Below are 26,512 nucleotides of genomic sequence, written 5' to 3'. Positions count from 1 at the left end.
TAAAGGTTCAGCGCCACAGTTACCTTCACAGCCACAGGTAATGCTGTCCTTGCCCTGCTCTGAGGCTGCAGTTGTGGCTGCAGCAGTTGACAGATCTCCATCATGACCTCTTTCGTGAACCGCGGCCCTCATTGCCTATGGCCTCTTACTCTGCCCTGTGCCGCCGCCTCCTCCTCCTCCCTCTTCTCGCAGCTTGACCTGCTCTGTATGGCCTCTGCATGCACCCAGTCAATGCCCAGTGGGATCCCTAGCAGACCACCCATGGTTGGCAGCAACCTTGTTCAGCACACTGTTTTAAATGCCACCAACAGTAATGCACGACCTGCCAGACCACTCTCTATATAATATTGCCACTTTCTCCAAGTATAGGAAGCTTCAACAAACGCGTACATATGTACAGCAACCAAAAGCAATAAGCCAGGAACTAACCTGCAACACCCACATGATCCCTTTAAATGGTGGTGGGGGGTCCTCCAGGCCGTCTACGAGCTGTTCAGCTGTGCGTGGTTAAGATAGTGCGTTGGCTGGAGAATTGAGTTCCAAAATCGCATCTGTTCCTTTAAATCGGTGTTGCACACTGATCTACTGCATATTCTCCCTACTTCACATGGTGCCAGCTTTTGTTACCTGTAAAATGCCTTTACCAAGATGGCATCCGGCGCATGTCACGCTAGAAGTGTGCGCGCGCACATTCCGGACGCCATTTTGGGTCCTTAGGAGTCTGCGTAGCATCTACACAACGAGCGCAACACGGCCCAATTTATAACCCTGAATCTCCCCTTATGTTCTTCAATGTACTTTGCTAACAGTATGTCCTCGAACTGATTCATGGGTGGACGACTAGCAGAGTAAGCAAAACGGTTTGAAAGCAATGTAAGCATTGGGTTTGCATATAAATCTCATTATGAAAGTATTGATATATACAACCCATTATGTGTGGAATCATTATAGATCAATTACTTGCATTTTTCCAGTAATTATGCTGACAATTTTCTCCTAATAGCTTTTCTCCTTTTAAGAATGAAGGATAATGTAATTGAATCTAACATGATCTGTGTTTGAAACTGTATGCTTTCATCATTAAACAAAAATAATTTGTCGTAACTGTATTGATCACACTGAGAAACATTAATATTTTACATTTTTAATGGATGTGATCAGTTTTGAAATAGATTGTCAATGTCAACCTTTTTTGTGTGTCAATAAGCTTACATAAGCTTAGAAATTCTTGTCAGCTTGGGGTGGGGGAGAGAGAATGTAGAGCAAAGCAGTAAGCAAAAGTCCTGCCCAACCCACTTATACCCCCTCACAAGGGCCCATGGAAGTTCTAGCCCATAGCTGCCCAATGACCGTGGATAGCTACATCAACAAAGCAGTAACTAAAAGGAATATTCTTCAATAATTCTGCGATTTCCAAATGCTAACTCAAGGTATTAATACTATGCACGATTAAAGAAGAAAAAGAGCAATCTGTGGAAATCAGAAATCAAAACAGAAAGTGCTACAAATAGGAACATAGGAACAGGAGTAGGTCATTTAGGCCCTCGAGCTTTTTCCGCCATTCAGTGAGATCATGGCTGATCTGTGACCTAACTCCATATACCCACCTTCGCCCCCAAATCCCTTAATACCTTTGGTTAACAAAAATTCATCAATCTCAGATTTGAAATGAGCAATTGATCTAGCATCAACTGCTGTTTGCAGAAGAGAATTCCAAAGTTCTACCACTCATTGCATGTAGAAGTGTTTCCTAACTTCACTCCTGCAAGTCCTGGCTCTAATTTTTAGGCAAACAGTGGAAATAGGGTAGATAGAGAGAAACTATCAGTTCCCCTTAATATCGTGAAAACTTCGATCAAATCAACCCCTAATCTTCTAAATTCCAGGGAATACAACCCTAGTTTTTGTAATCTTTCCTCGTAATTTAACCCTTGGAGTCCGGGTATCATTCTAGTAAATCTACGCTGCACTCCCTCCAAGGCCATTGTGTCCTTCCTAAGGTGCGGTGCCCAGAACTGAACACAGTACTCCAGATGTGGTCTAATGCAAGGTAGGTTCATCAGCATCTGAAAGAACATATGGTTCACATTTCAGGTTGGGAGAATAGGGAATGTATATTTTTTACTTTTTTCCTCATAACTACCATGACTCGATCGTTTTAATATGTGTATAAAGTGCTGAGTGGAGTGTTTCAGGGCTCATGTTTTGAATTTACATTAATGACTTGGATTTGAAATTCAATGAAAATTAGTTAAATTTGCTGATGATATCAATCTACAAAGGGCAGTGGAATCAAAGGGGGCAGCCGAGAAACTACAGAATGATCTTTTTTTTAAAAAAGTGAGCAGAACAATGGCTGATGAAATTTAGTGCAGACACATGTAAAATATTGCACACGGGAAGGAAAAATGGGCCACATACATACAAAGGAATGTGTTAAAATAACTAAAGATGAAGTAGAAAGAGATCTTGGAGACTTAGTAAACTCAAAGCTCAACATAGTCAACCAATGCAGAGCTGAAATCAACAAAGCCAATACAATGTTGAACTACATAGTAAAAACAGTAGAATCACAGAAAATAGTGATCAAACTGTACAGTGCTCTGTTCAGACTGCACCTCGAGTACTGTCCCGTTCTGATCACTGAGAAACATTAGAGATACTCAAGAGCTGGAGGCAGTGTAGAGAAGAGCCAGGAGGCTGATCACTAGTGTTAGGGGTCTGAATTATGGGGGGAAATTGGAAATACTTGAGCTTTTCAGCCTATAAAGGTGTCTAAGAGGTGATCTAAGATAGTAAATGGTATGGAAAAAGGTAATCCAAAATACTACTTTAAATTATACTGCGAGAATCGAACTTGGGGACACACATTCAAACTAGTAAAAGATAACTTTGGGGCTGGTATCAGGAGATTCTGCGGGCAGAGAGTGATCAACATTTGGATGACTGTGGTGAAGGCGAAAACCCTGAAATCGTTTTTTAAAAAACTAGATGCAGCAATGGTGAGGAGTCCAGGGTTGTTCGGGATGGAGGAATAAGAATGCCTTAATGAATAGCCTTCCTCATCCCCAAGTATCTTGTAACCTAAAGAAATGTGCAGGGAAGCACCGTGAGTAGCTTGGAATGTAGACGATTCATACATGAAACTGCAAACAGGCAAGAAGGGGGCTGCCTGCCTGCCCGCTATATTGGTCATGGGACAGAAGTAGACGGTTTTTTTTAAACAAATGGAAAAGGAAGAATGGGAAAAGTGATAGTGATGCATTTATCAAATATGGAGAAGCACGTAAATTAGAAGTTCTAAATGTTATCGGTAGAGGTTTTTTGAGTCACGTTAATGGTTCGGATATTATCGAGTATTTTGTTGTTGGAGAGACTCTCGTAAAACACAATTTAACCAACTCCGAGTCAAAACAGCAAAAGTTTCAGCAAAAATAGATAACCTGCAAGACTGAGAGTCTGCATTTTTCCTACTTATACAGCGCCCCACTCGCACCTTGCTCGGTAACAAGCTGCACTATGAGATTGAATGAGAGGCACGTACAGCATCGGTTCCTGGGTCAGACGGATGTTTGTGTCCGCCTTGGTAACGCGGCGCTGGGAAGACCGGGACTCGAGGACTTTCCAGAACCTGCAGGTATGTGTTGCTGTTCTAAACATTGATCTAAAGCAAGGAAACGGCAGGTGCATTCATTGCAATTACTGAAGGGGCTCAACAAATGCAATTCAGTAAGGAATTATTGAACGGTTAACTGGTTTTAAGATTATTTGTATTTTAAATATTTCAGAGGATCAGTAGCATAGTGTTTCTGAGCAGGTGAATGTGAGGACCGCCTTGCCAACCTGTAAAACCAGTAAAAGCTGACCAACTGCTTCAAAAATGCAGATAACTGAAAACAGTCCTGAATATGGGCCGATGATTTGAAACCACAGTGAGATACTGGTTTGTGTGGCATAAAATAAATATATATGAAAAATTCCATCACACATTGCAGGGAGAAACTATGAACTGTACAAAAGCAGTTTGCTGCAATGGCCGATTTAGACATTTTCACAGGAGGATGTGTGACATTTACATTCTGAATGGGGAAACTGGGGCATTCTTTGCCTTTCTTTCTGTCATAAAGTCCTTACTATGGGATTCAATTTGACCATATCAGACCTTTTTGTCAGGCTGAACAGAAGCAGGAAGAAGAGGAAATGAGAGCGATGGGTAGAATAAGGCTACACCAAAGGAGAACCGGTTCATCCAGAAGGTACCCTACCCCAGAGTCTAGAGACAATGGCTTCAGGAGGGAAAGGCTCAGTAAGGAGGCATAGAAGGAACTCTGCATCCTGTTGCAAATTGATCTCCAAACGTCCTTTCAAACACAAACCAAACAAAGAACAGAGAAAGATTGGAACACTGGAATTCATATCATAAAATGTTTTTTAATTCTATGTGTACACAGATATTTACAATGGGTGCTCCTTACTACCACCATGCTTCCTCCTAGGGCCTCACTGTGTTGTTCTTAAATTTACCCTGCTGCTGTGCCAAGGTGCTGCCTGAGAGTTAGGGGTGTTAGTCGTGCTTGGAGGCGCTGTGTTATTATAAGCCTTTTAGGACCAAGCTTTCTTTTATATCAGGGCTTCTGAGTCCCAAGAGGACTTTTCAGCTGGCTGCATTGCCACTGCAGGTGTGTGGCCTGGCCATGTATCCAGACTCCTACATGAGCAAGCATCTGAAGGGGCTGGCTGGAGAGGTCCTATAAGATCTAAACATGGGCGAAGGTGACATTTGTAAAGGTGGATTCTAGCCAACGCATGTATTGGTCGAGGATCTAAGTGCCTTCTGATCAGTGGTGACAGTTAAATCTTGCACACCCTGAGAGATGTCATGTCAAAGCTCTTGGAAGCCAGTTGCCATGGATTTCTGCAAACAGTCCACCAAGGCCTAAATGCCATTGGTCAAAGCAAACTGACTGGTCTGCTGGCGTCTCTGTCAGGGGAGATGGATGCAGATATTCCTGGTGCCACCGCTCGCTCCAAGTAGCGCTGCACTGTGTTGAATCCTTCTAAGATATTGGGATTGAGGATGGCACTGGGTTCTGCCATCATCTCAGGCCCTCTGACAAGGTCTGCTGTGCTTTCATGTGAGTATGATGCTCATCCAGCATCCTTTTTAGAGCAGGGCCCCAGAGATCTGAGTTTGCAGGTTCAAGAGCCAGGAACTGACTTCTGTGGATCCTCTGCTCACTTTAACCTCTGACTTCACCCTCATGTGTTGTGTTTCACTCAGTGAAACACCTTTACAGAACTATCTACATCTAATTGTGGATTGCTCTCTACTGGTGAGTTAGAGAAAGGGTGAGAATGTGTCTGGTTGGGCAGAGGTGGAAAGCTGTTGCCACTTTCTTCCTTCTCTCCTTAGTGGCATCCCCTTAGTGGCATCTAGTTTTGGGTTACCTAAAGAAAAAGAAAATGAAGAGATGTTATAATATTATATGGCTACCTCTGTAGATTTTGAAGGTGCCTGATCATATGGCAAGTAACATTCGCACCACGCAAGTACCAGGCAATGACTATCTCCAACAAGAGAGAGCCTAACACCTCCCATGACATTCAGTGGCAGTACCATCCCCAAATTCCCCACCATCAATATCCTGGGGGGGGGGTCACGATTGATAGAAATACAACTGGACCAGCCCCATTAATGCCATGGCTACTAGAGCAGGTCAGAGGCTGTGTATTCTGTGGCAAATGGATCACCTCCTGACTTAATCAAAGCTTCTCCAACACCCACAAGGTACAACTCAGGAGTGTGATGCAATACTTTCCACTTACCGAGATGGGTGCAGCTGCAACAGCACTCAGGAAGCTGGACACCATCCAGGACAAAGTAATCTACTTGATCAGCACCCCATCCACCAACTTAAACGTCAAGTCCCTCAACCACCGGCATACAGTGGCTACAGTGCGTACTATCTACAGGATCTCGCAGTATGCAGTGCACTGCTGCATAAAGGAGGTCACAGATGCACTGTACAAGATGAGGTACAGGTTCATCACATTCCCTCTTGTTAGAGACAAGCAGAACGAGTAAACACGGGGGTTCACTCGCATTGCTGGCTTCCCCATGGTGCAGGGTGCCATTGACTTGCACGCGCATTGCCCTCCGTGCCCCGCATATCAACTTAGCCGTCTTCGTCAACCCAAAGGGCTTCCACTCCCTGAACGTGCAGCTGGTGTGCGACCACACGCATCGAATCATGGAGGTCGATGCCCACTACGCTGGGAGCAGTCACGACGCCTTTGTTATGCGGCAGTCCAACGTGCCAGCTATCTTTCACCCAGCTCAGCAAGTCAAAGGCTGGCTACTGGATGCCAAGGGCTATCCCCTCACGCCATGGCTCATGACACCGGTCAGGAACCCACGAACATGTGCACAGCAGGCCTATAATGAGAGCCATGCTGACACACGCAACGTCGTGGAGCACACCATAGGCCTCCTCAAACAACGCTTCCGCTGCCTGGGCCAGTCTGGTGGAGCCCTGCAGTACTCCCCTGAAAGGGTGGGCAGATATGTGGTGGTCTGCTGCATGCTGCACAACCTTGCCATCATGAGGGACCAACCTTTGCCACCAATGATTAGAGAAGACCCTGAGCCAGATATGGAGGAGGAGGAGGCTGAGGAGGAAGAGGGGGTGGAGCCGGAAGAGGAAGTGGAGGAAGACGCAAGGGTGCAACAGGAACCACACAATTTGTCTGCAAGGGCTCTGCGTGCGTGCCTGATCCGCACCCACTATCAATAATGTCAACTACATCCCCAACTCACCAACAGTCCTACACTCCCCACCTTTACACTCCCACAAGACAATAAAATCACCCTCCATCTGATTGCTTTCCCCCTCAGCTCATCACACAAATAAAAACCACCACCAAATACAAATTCAAAGTCACATTTATCAATTAACAAATAAAATTATAGAAACAGGACAGACTTTTCACCCTTGTGCATTCCCTTAATGCTTGTTGTTTGTGTGCCTTTGCCTTTCCTAGTGCTCCTAAGCAGCGCATCCCCAGTGGCTGGAGCATGGGTGGTGGAAGGCTGCTGGCCTTCAATGGAGGAGCGTGCAGATGGTCTTGGAGCTTGAGCAGCTCTGGACCATCTCAGCACGGGCTGCAGCAGTCTGGCCTGGCTGGCTGATAGGCAAGAACAGGGGCACTGGCGAAGTGGCAGGGGTGGAGCAGGAATGCTGTCGTACTGAGAGAGGACAGCAGGTCCATCTGCCATGGCGGGAATGCCACTCTCCCGGGGCGGCGCCTCATCAATCCTGGTGATCAGCTGGAGAACGGATTGCTGGAGTGCTGTGATGCCCTGGAAGCCCCATTCTACTGTGGTCCCCAGAACCACGATAGTGGCAGTCTGAGCTTCCATAGCAGCAGTCTGAGCTGCACCCGTAGCTTGCAGACCTTTGATCACATTGATTTGTGCTGCAATGAAAGCCGCAATATCGGTCATCACACTCTGTGTCATGGTGGGTTCCGCAGGTGTGCTGATGGAGGTGACCACCCGTTCCATGTTGGAAAGGATGGGCTCCAAGCTCTGCGCCAAGCCCGGTGCCAGGTTGGAGCTGGGCTCCTCCATGTCCCTTGTCACTGTGCCCAGGCTTTCTGGCAGGCTTTCCAGTGCACCAAGCATTTGGTGGTGTACGCCCATCAACCGTCTTCTGTAGTCTGGCCCATCAAAGTCCTCATCTGACTCCTCTGTAGCAGAACTAGTGAGCGACCTCTCCCTTTGGCGAGCTGGCACCTATGGATCCATTCCTTCAGCCCCAGCTTCTGCGCACTTGTGACCGGTATCTCACCACATGCAGATCCCTCCGCTAATCTAGCCTCTAAAGCACGCGCAGTGTCAGTCTCTGACCTGGTGGAAGCGAGTGTCAGATCGAGATACGGTGTGCCTTCAGTGTCGCCCCCACCCCTCCTCCTCAGATAGTGCCGGCTCCAGTTCTTGGGTATCTGCAATGACAAAGGGAAACAGGCTGAGTTGTGGAGCGGGGAAAGGAGCAAGTAAGATGTGCGTGCCGACAGCATCTGCAGCACGTGAGTCAGAAAAGATTATGGGAGGAGGGAGATGTGGGAAGCGAGAAGGAGCATTAGATATGCAGAGACCCCCTTCGTCGGGACCTCCAGCGTGGTATGTGGTCATGGGTACAGCGACGACCTGGCCAATGATCCGGAGCACAGTCTCATCCGAGGAGGACGTGTAGGTGTGCCTGTCCTTCCGCAGGTCTCTCCTGCTGCCGGCTGCTATGCGCCACCTTCTCCTGCAAGACAGAGGACAATGTGTCCGTGAGTATCCTGCAAGGTGTCTGGGTGATGTGCCTGTCATGGTCGAATAGCTGCCAGTGTGTGTGACCTGTGAGTGGTAGTTGTGTGGCCTGCAGGTATGGTAGTATGTGCTGGTTAGATACAGCATGCTGAGTGCAGCATTGCATATGGATGGGCAGTGTTTGTTCATGGGCGGGTGCTCTTCGTTCCGTCTCAACAGTGTGGGTAGCATTGGCTGCACGGAGCTACCATGCTAATTAGTATGCAGCAGGAAGTCCACGTGCTGTCTGCGCAGGGGCCGTTGGGCATGGGTTAATAGCGAATCGCACTACTCGCGCCCAATAATAGGCCTTATCCAGTTTACCCCCCAGTAGGTTATAACGGGCAGCAAGCAAAAAAGGATAGGTGTGTTTTAGGGAGTCATGCTTACAGTGAGGCAAGGTGCATTTGTAGGCAGCAGATGACACCGGATGGTAGAAGGGATCAGAGGATCAGAATACTGCCCTAGAGTACTGTGAAGGTAATGAGTGAAGGAGTGCCACACATTTAAAGAGACTGTAAGGCTGGGTTAGGGGAGCAGGTTACTCTGGTGAGCTGGCTAAGCTTCTTCCTGCACTGCAAAGGAGTCCTGGGTGTCTAGGAGGTGGCGCTCGTTGCCAGAGCTATCTCCTGACCTCAACCACCCGACCCTCCCGCTTGCTATTTTGGTTAGGAGGATATCCAGCTCAGGCTCCCTGAATTTAGCTGCTCTTCTTTTGGCCCATCCTTCTCTCCCAGTTGTATCCATTTACCCCTGATCTTTGATTTTTGTCCCCTAGCCATCTCTCTCTCCATGCAGTTACATTTCCGGGGCATTGATATGGCTGGTCCAGTTCAGTTTCTGATTAATGGAAACTCCCCAAGATGTTGGTGTGGGACTTGGTTATGGTAGTGCTGTTGATAGTCAGAATAGTCAGGCTGGGCTTTCTTGTTGGAGATAGTCATTGCCCAGCACTTATGTGGTATCAAGTTTACCTGCCACCTGCCAATCCAAGCCTGAATATTGTGCAGATGTTGCTATACACTGGCATGGGCCTGTTCATTATTATTGGAGGAGTTGTGAATGGAGCTAAACACTGTGGAATTGTCAGCAAAAGATCCCAATTCTAACCTTCCTTTTTGTTGCTGTTCTGCTTTCTTAGGCACAGCTGGAAAAGAAGCTGACTTCCACTCAACATGAACACACTTCCCAAAGAGTTCAAGTAAGATTATAGAAAATAAATAATTGTTCTTACTATGTATTTATCAGCACCATACAGTGGGAATACTCAGTGACTACCCACTTGTGAGGCAGACTAGGTAACTCATGGACAATGTTGCAAGGCAGGTACAGGCTGCCTTACTACTGGAAATAAAAGTTGTATTTCATGGGAAGATATTGAGTATTTTGACTGCTGTTCTCTATGTTTGTGAAAATGATATTGCATGTTCTTTGTATCATGATATGTTGGCATAATTCAGTTGTTATACAAGTTTTTTTCCTTCCTCTTGTAGTTCAGCTGAAAACCCTTTGGCTAGTGTTGAAACCGAGTATATAAAGAATCTCCAGCAACAGATCTACTATCTGGAACTTGAAGCCAACTTTCTATATCCTTTCCATAGCATGAAGGTTCAGTAATTATGCTGATATATGAAAGCAATCCTGTGGCACACACACATCTATATCTATAGATATATAATATATATATTATTTCTTTATTTATGGTCTGGGCCTCAGTAGCTCTGGCTCATGTCCCTGATTTGACTCTCATTCAAACCACCTTTAATGGGCAGATTTCTCCATTTTTCAGGCCAGGTTTGAAATGGAGCCCATCACAGCAGCGGAGCAATCCATTTCATGAGATGAAAGATGAGCCAGTCCTGCCTGCCAGAAGGACACCTCTGATCATCCAGTCATGCATGGCATTCTTAGTGTCAGTATGTGAGAATAAGTCTGGTTGTTTTTAGCGGGAGAGTTTATCACACTCCTGATCACTGTCAGATCTTCATCTTGGGATTTAGGGTGAACTAATGAAACTCAGGTGGAGAGGGTAGGAGGGTCAGATGGCACTGGTAGCTGAACAAGCACAGCGTTGTAAAATAACCTAACTTTGGTACAATTCATAGCCAGGGTGTGGCCATGTTCATTGGTAAATTGGGATTGCTGCCTCCCTCTTTGATAACTAGTTTCAAATAGGGTGGATGTAAGTGACTGATGGGAATATTTTAAGAAGGTTTCAACTCCAAAGCATACATGTTTCTATCAGAAATTTGGAAAAATCTATGGCAGACTTTATGTAAAAGAAATCCAATCTCACTATAGTGCCTTAATGTTATTAGCTATCTACATGTTTTATGTTCTTAATATCTTAACCAAAATATACTCGTGAACAAACAAAAAAATCCACCATCCTCCAGCCGAGGGTAGAATTGGAAGCTGAGAGAATGTTACAGAAACTACAGGTAGCATTTAATGTATTTAAGAAATAATCAAATTATTTAAATAGTTGCTGCTTAACCTAAATTGAAATGTGGTATTACGAGGAATGTGTAGAGAGGAAGAAGGATAAATCTGACTTCTCCACAGATAGAAACATGAAGTGGGAGCACCACCTCCTGCCCACCACTCCACCCCCACCCACCCCCTCCCCAATAAATGGCTCAATAAGTTTATCTGCACAACCAAGGACATCCTAGATTTGATCCAGAGCCTGTGCTGAGTTGGCTGATCTTAGCCGGGGCGGTGATAGAGGTGCTATAATTGGCCCAGTAAAGAACCACTCCTCTTGTATTGCAGCCTAAAATCTGCAGCCCTTCTGCCATAACTGGTGGAAGTGAGCTGAAAGGATTAGAAATTAAATCCAGACCCAGAAATTGCAAGATCCCACCTTTACGAAGCCAGCAGTGTAGCAGGGGGCAATACCAAAGGCAGGAACTCGCAACACCAGGGGAGTTCCCAAGTCCTCAGCTGTCAGAGGGACCAAAGTATCATCAGCAGCAGTGCACTGAATGGCAATAGCACCTCCATCTGTGAGTCCAGACTGAGATCATGACCTCCCTCAAAGAAAAATTTTTGTTTTAAATGATGTAAATGCAGCCCCCTAACCAAGGGGACTGCTTGGGGCACTTCAAAGTTCTTTCCAAGGGGGAGGAAATCTGGTGACTCCCCTTCCCCCTCAGAATCAGCAAGTTGAGTCACTATTTACAGCCTGCAGGAGCAGATGAGTGCCCCAGATGCATCCCTAATTGTCCACCATTCACAAACAAATGAAGGGATGTTCCCCTGAAGCCGCAGCACAAGCAGTATTGGAGGTGCTGATAGATGCTAGGAGACACCTCGCTGCAGATTTTAGGTCTCCTGGTATTTATTTTGTTTAAATCGCTACTCACTGGATTCCTACCCAGGTGGTAATAGGAGTTTATTTTATTGCATTTTTTAAAAAATATCATTTTAAATGTAATGGGACAGATGCTTTCAAAATGGGAAATTTTCATGGTGTAGTTCAAAGGGTGCTTTCCTAAGGCTGGGTTACATTGTCTAGATAATGTAGAGGAAGTCCTACTTTGAATCTGACTTGATTGTGTTTGGATGTAAAGAGGAGAAATCCTTAATGTCTATCTAGTTGGGAGACACGTAACCTATTGCCAATATTGAGCAGCCTGCTACTGTGTAATAACCATTGCAAAAATGTAGTTTTCAGTCTCTTTCTCAATGCACTGACACTGAAGTCATGCAGTGCGGCCTCCTGAGCGACTACAGGTAGTAGACTTGGCTTAGTGGTAGCACTGTCACCTCCAAGTCAGAAGGTCATAGGTTCAAGCTCCACTGCAGATACTTGAGCACATAATCTAGGTTGACACTTCAGTGCTGCACTGTTGGAGGTGCCATCGTTTGGATGAGATTTTAAACTGAGGCCCCGTCTGTCCTCTTAGGTAGACCTAAAAGATCTCATGGCAGTTCCTTTTAAAAAAAAAAGCAGGGGAGTTCTCCCGGTGTCCTGACCAACATTTATCCCTCAGATAACACCATGAAAAACGGATTATCTGGTCATTACCTCATTGTTATTTGTGGGATTTTGCTGTGTGCAAATTGTTGTCACTTTTCCCTACATTACAACAGTGACTGCACTTCAAAAGTACTTCATAGGCTGTGAAATGCTTTGGGATGTCTTGAGGTTATGAAAGGAGCTTTTTCAAATGCAAGTTGTTTCTTTCTTTATTAGTAAAGGCCCATGATGCAAATATTGGGTGAAAAGTACAGAAGTATTTCATTCACTAGCACTGTTCCTATTCTTCGTGGATTTTATCCATATGTTGTAGTAAAACAGTTTGTTCTTGTTCAGGAAATGCATTCTCAAGTTGATGGTCTACACTTGGAACTGAAAAGAAAAGAATCCAATTTAAACATGTTGCAGACTGAGAAAGAGAGACTCAGCAACCAGCTTAACCTCTCCGATGGCAAGTTCTGTGGTTGGCACATGTAGTACACAACTTCAAGTTTGCTATGTGTTTTTTTAATAATCTGTGATTAACGTGAGGCTCTTTATTTTTGGTTAATATTAAAGTTGATTTATTTACAAGTCCAAATTCTTGGGGCTTGAAATTCCGGGTCTTCCATTCTGCCGGCGCTGGTGCGCCACCCCGATCCGCAGCGGAAAACGGAGCAGCCCACAGCCACTGTGCTGGGGGACCCCCAAGACTCATCTTGAACTGAGGAGAAAATGTTCTTTAGCTCCATAGGAGAGCACATTCCATTTTTAAAAATGGCAATTAGTCTCTTACAGTCAAGGTCTGGGGCCTTTTCAAAGTCTGGAACGGAACTCATACCAGCTCACAGCTGACAAGAGTTCTGTTGAGCCTTTATAAGATTGTGCTGGGTCTAATTACCGGGGTGGCCAGGAACTCCACCAGACCATGCCCCCTTGATGTAAGTGGGGGTGGAAGATTTTCCGCCGTGTCTCGCCCCACTCCTACTGGAACTTAGGAACAGGAGAAGGCCGTTCAATCCCTCGAGCCTGTTCCGCCGTTCAGTTAGATCATGTGTACCTTAACTCCATCTACCCGCCTCCATCTTGGTTCCGTAACCCTTATACCCTTGCCTAACAAAAATCTATCAATCTCAGTTTTGATATTTTCAATTGACTTAGTCTCAACAGCTTTGTGGGGGAGAGAATTCCAGATTTCCACGACCCTTTGTGTGAAGAAATGCTTCCTGACATCACCTCTGAACGGCTTAGCTCTAATTTTAAGGTTAATCATCTGTGCCACCTTTATTTGAAGGGAATGAAGAGTGGAAGAATGGCACCATGGAGACCAAGGCTATCTCACACAGCTAAGGGCCATCCACAGTCGGAAGCAGAACAAAGCTTATGCTTCAACCAGAATTATTACTAAACACCACTGATGTATTGAAACAGTGCTTCACATGTCTGGACCAATCGATGACAATCTTTCCATACAATTTTGCTTCAACCCTAAGGATTCCAGAATAATTGCTGTCTGCTGCATGCTCCATAACATTGGCTTCACCAGACATCCCCATCCTCAATGATGGCAGAGTTCAGCACGTGAGTGCAAAAGACAAGGCTGAAGCATTTGCAACCATATTCAGCCAGAAGTGCCGAGTGGATGATCCATCTCTGCCTCCTCTCGATATCCCCACCGTCACAGAAGCCAGTCTTCTGCCAATTCGATTCACTCCACGTGATATCAAGAAACGGCTGAGTGCATTGGATACAGCAAAGGCTGTGGGCCCTGACAACATCCCGGCTGTACTGCTGAAGTCTTGTGCTCCAGAACTAGCCGCGCCTCTAGCCAAACTGTTCCAGTACAGCTACAACACTGGCATCTACCCGACAATGTGGAAAATTGCCCAGGTATATCCTGTCCACAAAAAGCAGGACAAATCCAATCCGGCCAATTACCGCCCCATCAGTCTACTCTCAATCATCAGCAAAGTGATGGAAGGTGTCGTCGACAGTGCTATCAAGCGGCACTTACTCACCAATAACCTGCTCACCATTGCTGAGTTTGGGTTCCGCCAGGACCACTCGGCTCCAGACCTCATTACAGCTTTGGTCCAAACATGGACAAAAGAGCTGAATTCCAGAGGTGAGGTGAGAGTGACTGCCCTTGACATCAAGGCAGCATTTGACCGAGTGTGGCACCAAGGAGCCTTAGTAAAATTGAAGTCAATGGGAATCGGGGAAAACTCTCCAGTGGCTGGAGCCATACCTAACACAAAGGAAGTTGGTAGTGGTTGTTGGAGGCCAATCATCTTGGCCCCAGGGCATTGCTGCAGGAGTTCCTCAGGGCAGTGTCCTAGGCCCAACCATCTTCAGCTGCCTCATCAATGACCTTCCCTCCATCATAAGATCAGAAATGGGGATGCTCGCTGATGATTGCAGAGTTCAGTTCCATTTGCAACCCCTCAGATAATGAAGCAATCCGTGCCCACATGCAGCAAGACCTGAACAACATCGAGGTTTGGGCTGATAAGTGGCAAGTAACATTTGCACCAGACAAGTGACAGGCAATGACCATCTCCAACAAGAGAGAGTCTAATCACCTCCCCTTGACAATCAACGGCATTACCATCGCCGAAGCCCCCATCATCAACATCCTGGGAGTCACCATTGACCAGAAACTTAGCTGGACCAGCCACAAAAATACTGTGGCTACAAGAGCAGGTCAGAGGCTGGGTATTCTGCAGCGAGTGACTCACCTGACTCCCCAAAGCCTTTCCACCATCTACAAGGCACAAGTCAGGAGTGTGATGGAATACTTTCCACCTGCCTGGATGAGTGCAGCTCCAACAACACTCAAGAAGCTCGACACCATCCAGGACAAAGCAGCCCGCTTGATTGGCACCCCATCCACCACCTTAAACATTCACTCCCTTCACCACTGGCGCACCGTGGCTGCAGTGTGTACCATCCACAGGATGCAGTGCAGCAACTCGCCAAGGCTTCTTCGACAGCACCTCCCAAACCCGCAACCTCTACCACCTAGAAGGAGAAGAGCAGCAGGCACATGAGACCACCACCACCTGCACGTTCCCCTCCAAGTCACACACCATCCCGACTTGGAAATATACCGTCGTTCCTTCATTGTCGCTGGGTCAAAATCCTGGAACTCCCTACCTAACAGAACTGTGGGAGTACCTTCACCATGGGGACTGCAGTGGTTCAAGAAGGCGGCTCACCACCACCTTCTCAAGGGCAATTAGGGTTAGGCAATAAATGCTGGCCTTGCCAGCGATGCCCACATCCCATGAACGAATATTAAAAAAAAAATCTCTTTTTATAAGGAGAAACTGTTTCCAGTGACAGAAGTTTCGGTAACCAGAGGACACAGAATCAAGGTTATTGGCAAACGAAATAGAGGTGAAATGAGGAAAAAATACTTTACGCAGCAAGTTGTAATGATCTGGAATGCACTGCCTGAAAGGGTGGTGGAAGCAGATTCAGTAATAGCTTTCAAAAGGGAATTGGAGTAGAACTTGAAGTAGAACTTGAAGTAGAATTGGAGTAGAACTTGAAGTAGAAAAAATTGCAGGGCTATGGGGAAAGAGCAGGGGAATGAAACTCATTGGATAGCTCATTCAAAGAGCCGGCACAGGCATGGTGGGCCCGATGACCACCTCCTCCTGTGCTGTAAGAGTCAATGACAATCCCGCAGCTCCGGCTCCAGCCGCCGCATTGTTTACCACATTGCTAGGCAATGCAGTCAGCGAGCAGCTGATTGGCTGCATGGAAACCAGACCAGGAAGTAAAATCGAAATCGATGCGTTTGTCATTGGCCAATCACTGGGCAGACCTATCTGCCCAATCAGAGACCAGGCACCTCCGCCCAATCAGAGACCAGGCACCTCCGCCCAATCAGAGATGAGAGTCCCATACATAGAGGCAGCCAAAACTAATGAGACTTGCCAGAATAACAGTTGGAATGCAGTAATTTGTTAAACCCTGCTGAGGATTCAATGGAGGCAGGGGGGAGAGGTGGGGGAGGAGAACTTTCATTAAACTGTTCCCTATCCCCAAATTTGCACTGACTTGACAGCTGTTTTGTATTTCTGATTCAATTTAAATACTCTGATTGCACGCAATTTATTTCTGTTTGAATCAGTCATTAAGCGGATTCAACAAAAAGCTGATTAGAATCGTTCCCATCAGATTTTTAATAAAATATAACGAGACTGGTCTGCTCAATCCTAGTGCAACTTAAGAAACCCATTTCATAAATTATATAAATCTATCAGCCAATATAACATTAAATTGTTACAATTATCCATTATTTTGTACATTTGTTCTGCTTGTTATTTACCCAGTATAATGTTTTCTAAAAAGATGTTCTATTTAAAGTTGTGATTTTTTTTTTACGGTGGTGCACACAGTCTTTTTATCGATGTACAGACCCAAATTCATTCCGCACATGGCCGAAAAAAATTAGAGGGAACCTTGGTTATGCCCCCTTGTTCTGGACTCCCCCGCCAAAGGAAATAGTTTCTTTCTATCTACCCTATCAACTTCTTTAAGGTGACACTTTGGATGAGGCAGAACCCAGGAATTTTGGCCAGTTAATATATTAACCATAAAACTATAGGTGCCTTTTACCTTAAAATCAAACATGTACAGAGCCAAAGCTTTCCAAGTTTTTTTTTCCCCAGTGGAAAACTTCTGCTGTTCATGCAGTGTTTGTAAAATTCCATTGTGTAAGGTGGGTGGAGGCAAATGGGAGTGGGAGGGGGAGAATGTGAGGAGGGGAGATGAGGAGAATGAGGAAGCCGGATGGGGAGGAAGATCGAGACAGAAAGAGGGAGAGTGGGGAGTAGGAATGGAAGGGGGGGGAACCAGATTGGGGCAGAGGGAGCAAGAGGTGTGGGGGTGGGGGGGAGAAGAGTTGAATTACCTAGCAGTGTATGCCAATTTCCAAAAGTGTCTAGTGTGATCTGATGTTTGGCACATTAATAACCACACTTTGGTATTGTTTTCAGGGAAGTTGAGGGGAACTTTTTTGGGGAGTTGAACTACTCTAAATGCATCAGAAAGAGAAAGAAAGATTAACATTTTGGATGTGACCTTTCATCATTGATTATCTCAGTATGTTCTGATGAAAGGTCAGACCCAAAACACTAATTTGCCTTTCTTTTACAAATGCTGATTGACTTGCTTTGTATTTTCTGTTTTTATTTCAGATTTCCAGCATTCAGTTTTTCACCTTTACTACTTCTAATTGTTTAGTCTCCTCAAAATGTCTCCATTGCTTTCCAGTAGCTATCAGATTTATTTTTCTCCGATCTAGTATCCTGTGAAAGTACGTCATGCAGAATAATGTGTGACATAAAATAATGGCGCCTCAGGAGTGAGTTACAAGTCTGTATTCAATTTATACCCTAAACAAAATGGGGGTGATTTTAACCCTACCTGCCCAACAGGTGGATGGGGAGTTAAAACCACCTTGGTTACTTACCCGCCTTTGAGCCTCCCAGATCCTGCTGACTTCCTCATCATTGACTCCACAACTAGAGGGAATTGTCTTTCTATTCACTCTATCAAAACCCTTAATAAATCTCTTCTTGACTTTCACTGGTCCAGTAGAAATAGTCCTAGACTTACAGTTGGATTACAGCTTTGAACTCGGTCCCAGATATGTGTTATTTTATTTAATATTTATGTATAATTTAAATGTTTTAATTAGAAACTGCAGCTGTTGCATCTTACCGCTGTTGGTAGACTTGCACTGTCCCTGTACTGTGACCATCAGAAGAGGGTATTCACTGCCTTTAGGGTGCCTTTATTGCAGTGTCAAATAGGGAATAATTTTCAGCAGATTACAAGAGTACTTTGGGATATAGCATATGTGATACATGACAAAGCTGCCTGTACTTTACTATCATAATGATTTACAAAGGTGCATTAAAATGGTTTTAATTTTATTCTGAAAAACCTACAATGCACATGGACGTTGAGTGGCCTAACCAGTGCCACTCAAAAAAACGGCCTAGGAAATTTTTAACTTTTATTTTTGTGGAGTCAGAAGGTTATGGGGTGATTTGATTGAGGTTTTTCTTGCGTGAATAGGTTCCCTCAGTAATATTCAAGAATATTGTTTATTTACAAACTGCAGATTGTCATTTGAAGGAAAAGCAGTCTCTTGTGGAAGAGATAGTGCAGCTGAAGAAGATGAAGGAGTTCACGGACAGGGAGCTCTCACAGAAAGAAATGGAATTACTGCAGACCAAACAGGAACTGGAACGACAGGTCACTAACTTAAAGAACAATGAGCGTAAAGTTATCGTTATAAAGGAACAGGTAAGTTTAGCATGTCTGTCAGATATCTGTATTTAGTAAGTTTAAGTCATTGATAGTTCAAAATATGAGGTGAGCTATTTGAGTGGAATTGTAATTTCCTGAAAATAGGCAAGCAGTACGTCCGCCTGTTTTTAGCAGGGGGTTGCTTAAATATGCAAACCTGGCTTCTTAAAGGCCACTCAAAAAATGGCCCAGGAAATTTTTAACTTTTATTTTTGTGGAGTCAGAAGGTTAAGGGGTGATTTGATTGAGGTTTTTAGGATTTTTAAAGGAATTGAAAGGGTAGAGAGAGAGAAACTTTTTCCGCTGATGGGGGAGTCTAGGGCAAGGGGACATATCCTTAATATCAGAGCCTCGACATTCAGGAGAGAAGTTAAGAAACACTTCTTCACACACAAAGGGTGGTAGAAGTGAGGAACACTCTCCCACAAAAAGCAGTAGATGCTAGCTCAGTTAATAATTTAAAATCTGAGATCGATAGATTTTTGCTAGCCAAGGTTATTAAAGGACATTGAGCCAATAAGGGTAAATGGAGTTGGGGTACAGATCAGCCATGAATTCATTGAATGGCAGAACAGGCTCGAGGGGCTGAATGGCCTACTCCTGTTCCTATGTTAAGGCAGGACCTTAAAGGCAGTAACTAGCTGATGGCAGGAAAACTGGTTGGAGGCTGCAAGACAGCCCAAAAGGGGGTGTGGAAGTAGCTGACAGGCAGGAAAACTGTGGAACAAAAGTGGTCAAGGACAGTTTGGGTCCCATTTTCCTGCTCCCCCTTTCTCTTAAGGCTGCTAGACTCCATCCTCCCAATACTACCAGCAACCCTCTGACACTGCCAGCCTCTGGGGGGTAGGAAGAGGTAATTAGAGTGGGAGGAGGCTCGTGTGGAGTATAAACACTGGCATAGACCAGTTGGGCCGAATGACCTGTTTCTGAGCTGTAGAGTCCATATAATTTCTATGCCTTGCCAGCGACGCCCACATCCCATGAACGAATAACAAAAAAAAAATTGTATGTAACTCCAGGACAGCACTCTCTAATGCTTCCAGATCCCAAGACTTCTGTCCCAATAATATCAGATCTCAGATCCTAGAAACACCTCCAATGCGCTCTAAACCCCTTCCTAAAGTGCTTCTGGCCCCCAAAACTCTCCACAAAGAATGCTTGACCCTGCAACTTTATCCCAGTTCTGCCAGACCCCGGCTCCCTTTCCCCAGGCTCCCAGATCCCAAGGCAACTCCCAAAGCTAATAAATCAATGTTGCTCATCGTATCATAATAGGTACAACACAGGAGGAGGCCATTCAGCCCATCGTGCCTGTGCCGGCTCTTTGAAAGAGCTATCCAATTAGTCCCACTCCCCATAGCCTACAAATTTTTCCTTTTCAGGTATTTATCCAATTCCCTTTTGAAAGTTACTATTGAATCTGCTTCCACCACCCTTTCAGGCAGTGCATTCCAGATCATTACAACTCGCTGTGTAAAAAAAATGTTTCCTCATGTCGCCTCTGGCTCTTTTGCCAATCACCTTAAATCTGTATCCTCTGGCTACCGACCCTTCTGTCACTGGAAACAGTTTCTCCTTATTTACTCTGTCAAAACCCTTCATGATTTTGAGCACCTCTATCAAATCTCCCCTTAACCTTCTCTGTTCTAAGGAGAACAACCCCAGCTTCTCCAGTCTCTCCACATAATTGAAGTCCCTCATCCCTGGCACTGTTCTAGTAAATCTCTTTTGCACCCTCTCTAAGGCCTTAACATCCTTCCTAAAGTGTGGTGCCCAGAATTGAACACCATACTCCAGCTGAGACCTAACCAGTTATGCTAAACCTAAAGGTTTAGCATAACTTTCTTGCTTTTCATCTGCAAACTTTGAAATTATACCCTGTATACCCAAGTCCAGGTCATTAAAATATATCAAAAAGAGCAGTGATCCCTGGGGAACACTTCCCTCCAGTCTGAAAAACAGCTGTTCACCACTACTCTCTGCTTTCTGTCCCTTAGCCAATTTTGTATCCCTGTTGCCATTGTCCCATTAATCCCATATGACATTAGTTAATAAGTTAAAACAATAATTTCCAAATTTCAAAAAAATGCTGTTAGAAACAAAAGTTTCTGATTTAGCTTGGAAATTGAAGCCATGCTAATTAGAGCTGATTTTATTTGTTTGGTTTTGCCTGTTGTTTCCAGATTGGACAGAGGTCAGAGCAGGAGAAGGTGATTGAAACACAGTTAGGAGAAAAGCGTCTGGAGCATTTAAAAGTACAGTCAACCATCCATGAAATGGAGGAAAAGTACTATAACAACACTGCCACCATGCAGGATAAAATAACGCGTGATTTCAGGTACGATCTTGGTTGGGGGAGGGGATAAAGAATTTCAAAATAATACTAATATTTTATTGCTGTACTCTGGCTTTCCATTGATGTCCACAAACCAGTGTTCCAGTAATCCACACTTCACCGCCATCTTAAGAATTGTTAGCAAGGAGAAAAGGCCATTCGACACAATAGGGGTAATTTTCCACATTACTCTCCCAGCAGAGAATAGCTTGCATTGGAAGAAAAAAATGATTCAAGTCAATACACAAAAGCTGAGTAGCAGCCCAAACATGCTCCTGATCACTGGTGCTGTGTGCTTCACCAGGTGCTCCTTCCTGACCTTATTTTTCTAATTCGCTTGAGGTGGCTGTACCGGAGTGGTGCCGATGTGGTCAGGACTGCTTGACAGCTACTCATTTGACATCCCAACTACCTGTGCATTCCTGGTGGTGGATGCATCAACTTGGAAGGCCCCGACACAAAAAGAAAGGAAACCTATGTCCTGGGTAGATTTTCATATTCACCACTTGGGCAGTGAAATCTGGTAATCTAGAATGAAAATGAAGCAGGTTCTATAAAGGATATGTGACCTGACCCACCAGATTACCTCCAAGATGGTGAAGGTGAAAATCTACCACTACACAAGGGCAATACATTAAGTGCCCTCCATACTGCTGCTGCTGGGTAGATGTGCCTATGTGTCAATAAATGAATAGGTGCGTTTGAGGAGCAAATAAGAAGAAGTTTAAAAGAACACTTGCCTTATTAGACTGGAAAGAAGTCTGCAAGCTCTCTCTGACCCACAACTTCTATGGCCTACATCCACACGATTCTCCCTCCTATTGGCAAGTCATATGGTGCAAGTTGGCAGTGCCACCACCAATGTGTTTCTCTCTGTATGGCTGTGGACAAGCTTCTTCTTTAAATGGAGACAAAACATATGCTTTCAGCCTTTGGGTCTATTACGCAGTACCACATTCCACCTTGTGTGACTGGATGACTTCCAGCATGGTGGCACAAGAGTTAAGTATCACATTGAAAGCATTTTTCTGTGCCAGCCCCAAAATGCAAACCGAAGCATTGCAGTTGTGGAAGTTTTGGTGTGCAAGGTATGAGGGGTCACCAGTATATTCCACACACCATTGCTGATCGCTATTTATCAATACTATGCATGCAGAGGCACTATTTTTTTATATGTGTATATATATTTTTAAAAATTCATTAGAAAAGAGAATAGTGCCAGAGGACTGGCGGACAGCTAATGTGATTCCTGTATTTGAAAAGGAAGATAGAACAAGTCCAGGGAACCATAGATCAATTAGCTTAACGTCGGTGGTAGGAAAGTTAATGGAATCCTTACTCAAAGATGTAATAGAAAAACATCTAGAAACTGAAAATACAATAAAGAATAGTCAGCACAGATTTCAAAAGGGAAGGTCATGCTTGACCGACCTTATTGCATTCTTTGAAGAAGTAACAGAAAGTGTATGCAAGGGTAATGCAGTAGGTGTAAAATATTTGTATTTTCAAAAGGCCTTTGATAAGGTACCACATAGTAGACTCATGACTAAGGTCAGAGCATGTGGAGTCAGGGGACAAGTAGCAGAATAGATAGCAAACTGGCTACAAAACAGAAAACAGAGAGTAGGGGTGAAGGTAGTTACTCAGACTGGCAAATGTGGTAAGTGGTGTTCCACAAGGATCGATGCTGGGACCACTGGTGTTCACCGTTTACATAAACGATTTGAACTCGGGAATCAGAAGTACAATTTCAAAATTTGCGATGACACGAAATTGGGGGTATAGTTAATACTGAGGAGGACTGCGACAAAATACAGGAAGACATTTATAAACTTGCAGAATGAGCATGTAATTGGCAAATGAATTTCAATATAGATACGTGTGAGGTGGTAAATTTTGGTAGGAAGAATAAGGAGGCCACATACTGCTTGGACAATAAGAGTCTAAATGGGATAAAGGAGTAGAAGGATCTAGGGGTACAGATACACAAATCACTAAAAGTAATGACTCAGGTTAATAAAGCCATAAAAAAAGCAAACAAAGCACGAGGGTTCATTTGCAGAGGGATAGAATTGAAAAACAGAGAAGTTATGTTAAACTTGTATCGAACCTTGGTTAGACCACACTTGGAGTACTGTGAACAGTTCTAGTGTCCATATTATAAAAGGATATAGATGCACTTCAGAAGGTGAAATAAAGATTTACTGGGATGATACCAGAACTGAGAGGTTATACCTATCAGGAAAGATTGAACAGGCTGGGGGTCTTTCCACTAGAAAACAGAAGACTGAGGGGTGAGCTGATAGAGGTCTTTAAGATTATGGAAGTGTTTGATAGGGTAGACATAGAGAAGATGTTTCCACTTGCAGGGGAGACCATAAATATAAGATAGTCACTAATAAATCCAATAGGGAATTCAGGAGAAACTTCTTCACTCAGAGAGTGGTTAGAATGTGGAACTCACTATCACAAGGAGTAGTTGAGGTGATTTAAGGCGTATTTCACATTTGCGGCAAACCTAGATAAATACATGAGGGAGAAATGAATAGAAGGATGTGTTGATGGGGTTAGATGAAGAAGAGTAGGAGGAGGCTCGTGTGGAGCATAAACACCAGCATGGACCTGTTGGGCCGAAAGGCCTGTTTCTATGCTACATTCTATGTAATTCTATGTAAACCGTAAATTACAGCCTTTAACCATCGAGGGAGCAATTTCTAAAGTCATCAACCAGGTAGGAAATACTAACCTGCGTATGATGAGAGAAAGGCACTTGGGCAAATGCCAGGAAGTTAACAAATTTCAACCGGCTGATGTGTAACATTTTCCTGTTGGTAATTAGATTCTATTCATAGAAACATAGAAAATAGGAGCAGGAGTAGACCATTTGGCCCTTCGAGCCTGCTCCGCCATTCAATATGATCATGGCTGATCCTCTATCTCAATACCATATTCCCGCTCTCTCCCCATACGTTCCCGCTCTCTCCCCATACGTTCCCGCTCTCTCCCCATACTTTCAGATGAAAAATATTAGTGATAAAGTTCAAATTTATTATTACACAAAGATTTTGTTTATGCACTTACAGTGGCTCTGGATTAAATTATGCATTATTCCTTGTAGAGACATGAACTTAAATAGAAAATTTACGGCACAAAAGGAGGCCATTCAGCCCATCGTGTCTTTGCTGGTCGAAATAGAGCTACCCTTTCAGGTAGTGAGTTCCAGACCCCTATCACCCTCTGGGTGAAAAAAATTCTCCTCAACTCCCCTCTAATCCTTCTACCAATTGCTTAAAATCTATGCCCCCTGGTTATTGACCGCTAAGGGAAAATGTTCCTTCCTGTCCACTCTTTCTAGGCCCCTCATAATTTTATACACGTCAATTAAATCTCCCCTCAGCTTCCTCTGTTCCAAAGAGAACAACCCCAGCCTATCCAATCTTTCCTCATAGCTAAAATTCTCCAGTTCTGGCAACATCCTCGTAAATCTCCTCTGTACCTTCTCTCGTGCAATCACGTCTTTCCTGTAATGTGGTGACCAGAATTGTACACAGTGGCTTAACTAGTGTTTTATACAGTTCTAGCATAACCTCCCTGTTCTTATATTCTATGCCTCAGCTAATAAAGCAAAATATCCTGTATGCCTTCTTAACCACCTTATCTAGCTGTCCTACTACCTTCAGGGATCTGTGGACATGCACTCCAAGGTCTCTTTGTTCCACTACACCTCTCAGTATCTTCCCATTTATTGTGTACTCCCTTGCGTTGTTTGCCCTCCCCAAATGCATTACCTCACACTTCTGCGGATTGAATTCCATTTGCCACTTTTCTGCCCACCTGACCAGTCCGTTGATATCTTCCTGCAGTCTACAGCTTTCCTCCTCACTTTCAACCACACAGACAATTTTTCTACCATCTGCAAACTTCTTAATCATGCCCCCTACATTTAAGTCTAAATCATTAATACATACTACAAAAAGCAAGGGACCTAGTACTGAGCCCTGCAGAACCCCACTGGAAACAGCCTTCCAGTCACAAAAACACCCATCGACCATTACCCTTTGCTTCCTGCCACTGATCCAATTTTGGATCCAATTTGCCAATTTCCCTTGGATCTTTCCCCTGGCTTTTACTTTTTTGTCCAGCCTGCCATGTGGGACTTTGTCAAAAGCCTTGTTAAAATTCATGTAGACTACATCAAATGCACTACCCTCATCGACCCTCCTTGTTACCTCCTCAAAAAATTCAATCAAGTTAGTCAGACACGACCATTTCTTAACAAATCCATGTTGACTGTCCTTGATTAATCCGTGCCTTTCTAAATGATAGTTTATACTGTCTCTCAGAATTGTTTCTAATAATTTGCCCACCACAGAGGTTAGACTGACTGGCCTGTAATTACTAGGTCTATCCTTTTCTCCCTTTTTTTAAACAACAGAACAACGTTTGCAGTCTTCCAGTCCTCCGGCACCACGCCTATAGCCAGAGAGGATTGGAAAATGATGGTCAGAGCCTCCACTATTTCCTCTCTTGCTTCTTTTACCAGCCTGGGATACATTTCATCCAGGCCTGGTGATTTATCTACTTTCAAAGATGCTAAACCCCTTAATACTTCCTCTCTCATTATGTTTATCCCATCCAATATTTCACACTCCTCCTCCTTAACTACAATCTCTGCATTGTCCCCCTCTTTTGTGAAGACGGATGCAAAGTATTCATTAAGAACCATACCCACATCTTCCGCCTCCGCATATAAGTTACCTTTTTGGTCTCTAATAGGCCCTACTCTTTCCTTAGTTATCCTCTTGCTCTTTATAAAAACATAGAAAATAGGAGCAGGAGTAGGCCATTCGACCCTTCGAGCCTGCTCCGCCATTAAATATAATCATGGCTGATCCTTTGTCTCTGTACCATGTTCCTGCTCTCTCCCCATATCCCTTGATGCCTTTTGTTTCTAGAAATCTATCTATCTCCTTCTTAAATATATTCAGTGACTTGGCCTCCACAGCCTTCCACGGTAGAGAATTCCACAGTTTCACCACCCTCTGAGTGAAGAAATTTCTCCTCATCTCAGTCCTAAATGTCCTACCCCATATCCTGAGACTGTGACCCCTCGTTCTGGACCCCCCAGCCAGGGGAAACATCCTCCATGCATCCAGTCTGTCTAGCCCTGTCAGATTTTTATACGTTTCAATGAGATCCCCTCTCATTCTTCTAAACTCGAGTGAATACAGGCCTAGTCAACCCAATCTCTCTTCATACGACAGTCCTGCCATCCCAGGAATAGTCTGGTGAACCTTCGCTGCACTCCCTCCAAGACAAGTATATCCTTTCTTAGGTAAAGAGACCAAAACTGCACACAATACTCCAGGTGTGGTCTCACCAAGGCCCTGTATAACTGCAGTAAGACATCCTTGTTCCTGTACTCTCATTCTCTTGCAATGAAGGCCAACATACCATTTGCCTTCCTAACTGCTTGCTGCACCTGCATGTTTGCTTTCAGTGACTGGTGTATAAGGACACCCAGGTC

General features: G+C 44.4%; 1 protein-coding gene and 1 long non-coding RNA gene across 2 annotated transcripts in view; both read left to right on the top strand.

Annotated features, from left to right (window-relative positions):
- The first annotated feature begins 3,585 nt into the window (after positions 1-3,585).
- On the top strand, positions 3,586-9,929 carry LOC137321419 (uncharacterized). Its single transcript, XR_010962813.1, has 4 exons — positions 3,586-3,637; positions 4,174-4,256; positions 9,498-9,557; positions 9,850-9,929. It is a non-coding gene; the product is annotated as an uncharacterized lncRNA (long non-coding RNA).
- A 6,039-nt stretch (positions 9,930-15,968) lies between these two features.
- Positions 15,969-26,512, top strand: part of LOC137322166 (myosin heavy chain, clone 203-like) — a 32,684-nt gene continuing 22,140 nt past the window's right edge. The window contains exons 1-3 of the mRNA XM_067985281.1: positions 15,969-16,104; positions 18,463-18,647; positions 20,834-20,988. Of these exons, the coding sequence (XP_067841382.1) occupies positions 15,969-16,104; positions 18,463-18,647; positions 20,834-20,988 (476 nt within the window). The remainder of the gene's footprint in view (positions 16,105-18,462; positions 18,648-20,833; positions 20,989-26,512) is intronic.

This window comes from Heptranchias perlo, chromosome 5, assembly GCF_035084215.1.
Source record: "Heptranchias perlo isolate sHepPer1 chromosome 5, sHepPer1.hap1, whole genome shotgun sequence".
Taxonomy (NCBI): Eukaryota; Metazoa; Chordata; class Chondrichthyes; order Hexanchiformes; family Hexanchidae; genus Heptranchias; species Heptranchias perlo.
The sequence above is the reverse complement of the archived record's forward strand: the minus strand, read 5'-3'. Positions and strand labels throughout refer to the sequence as shown.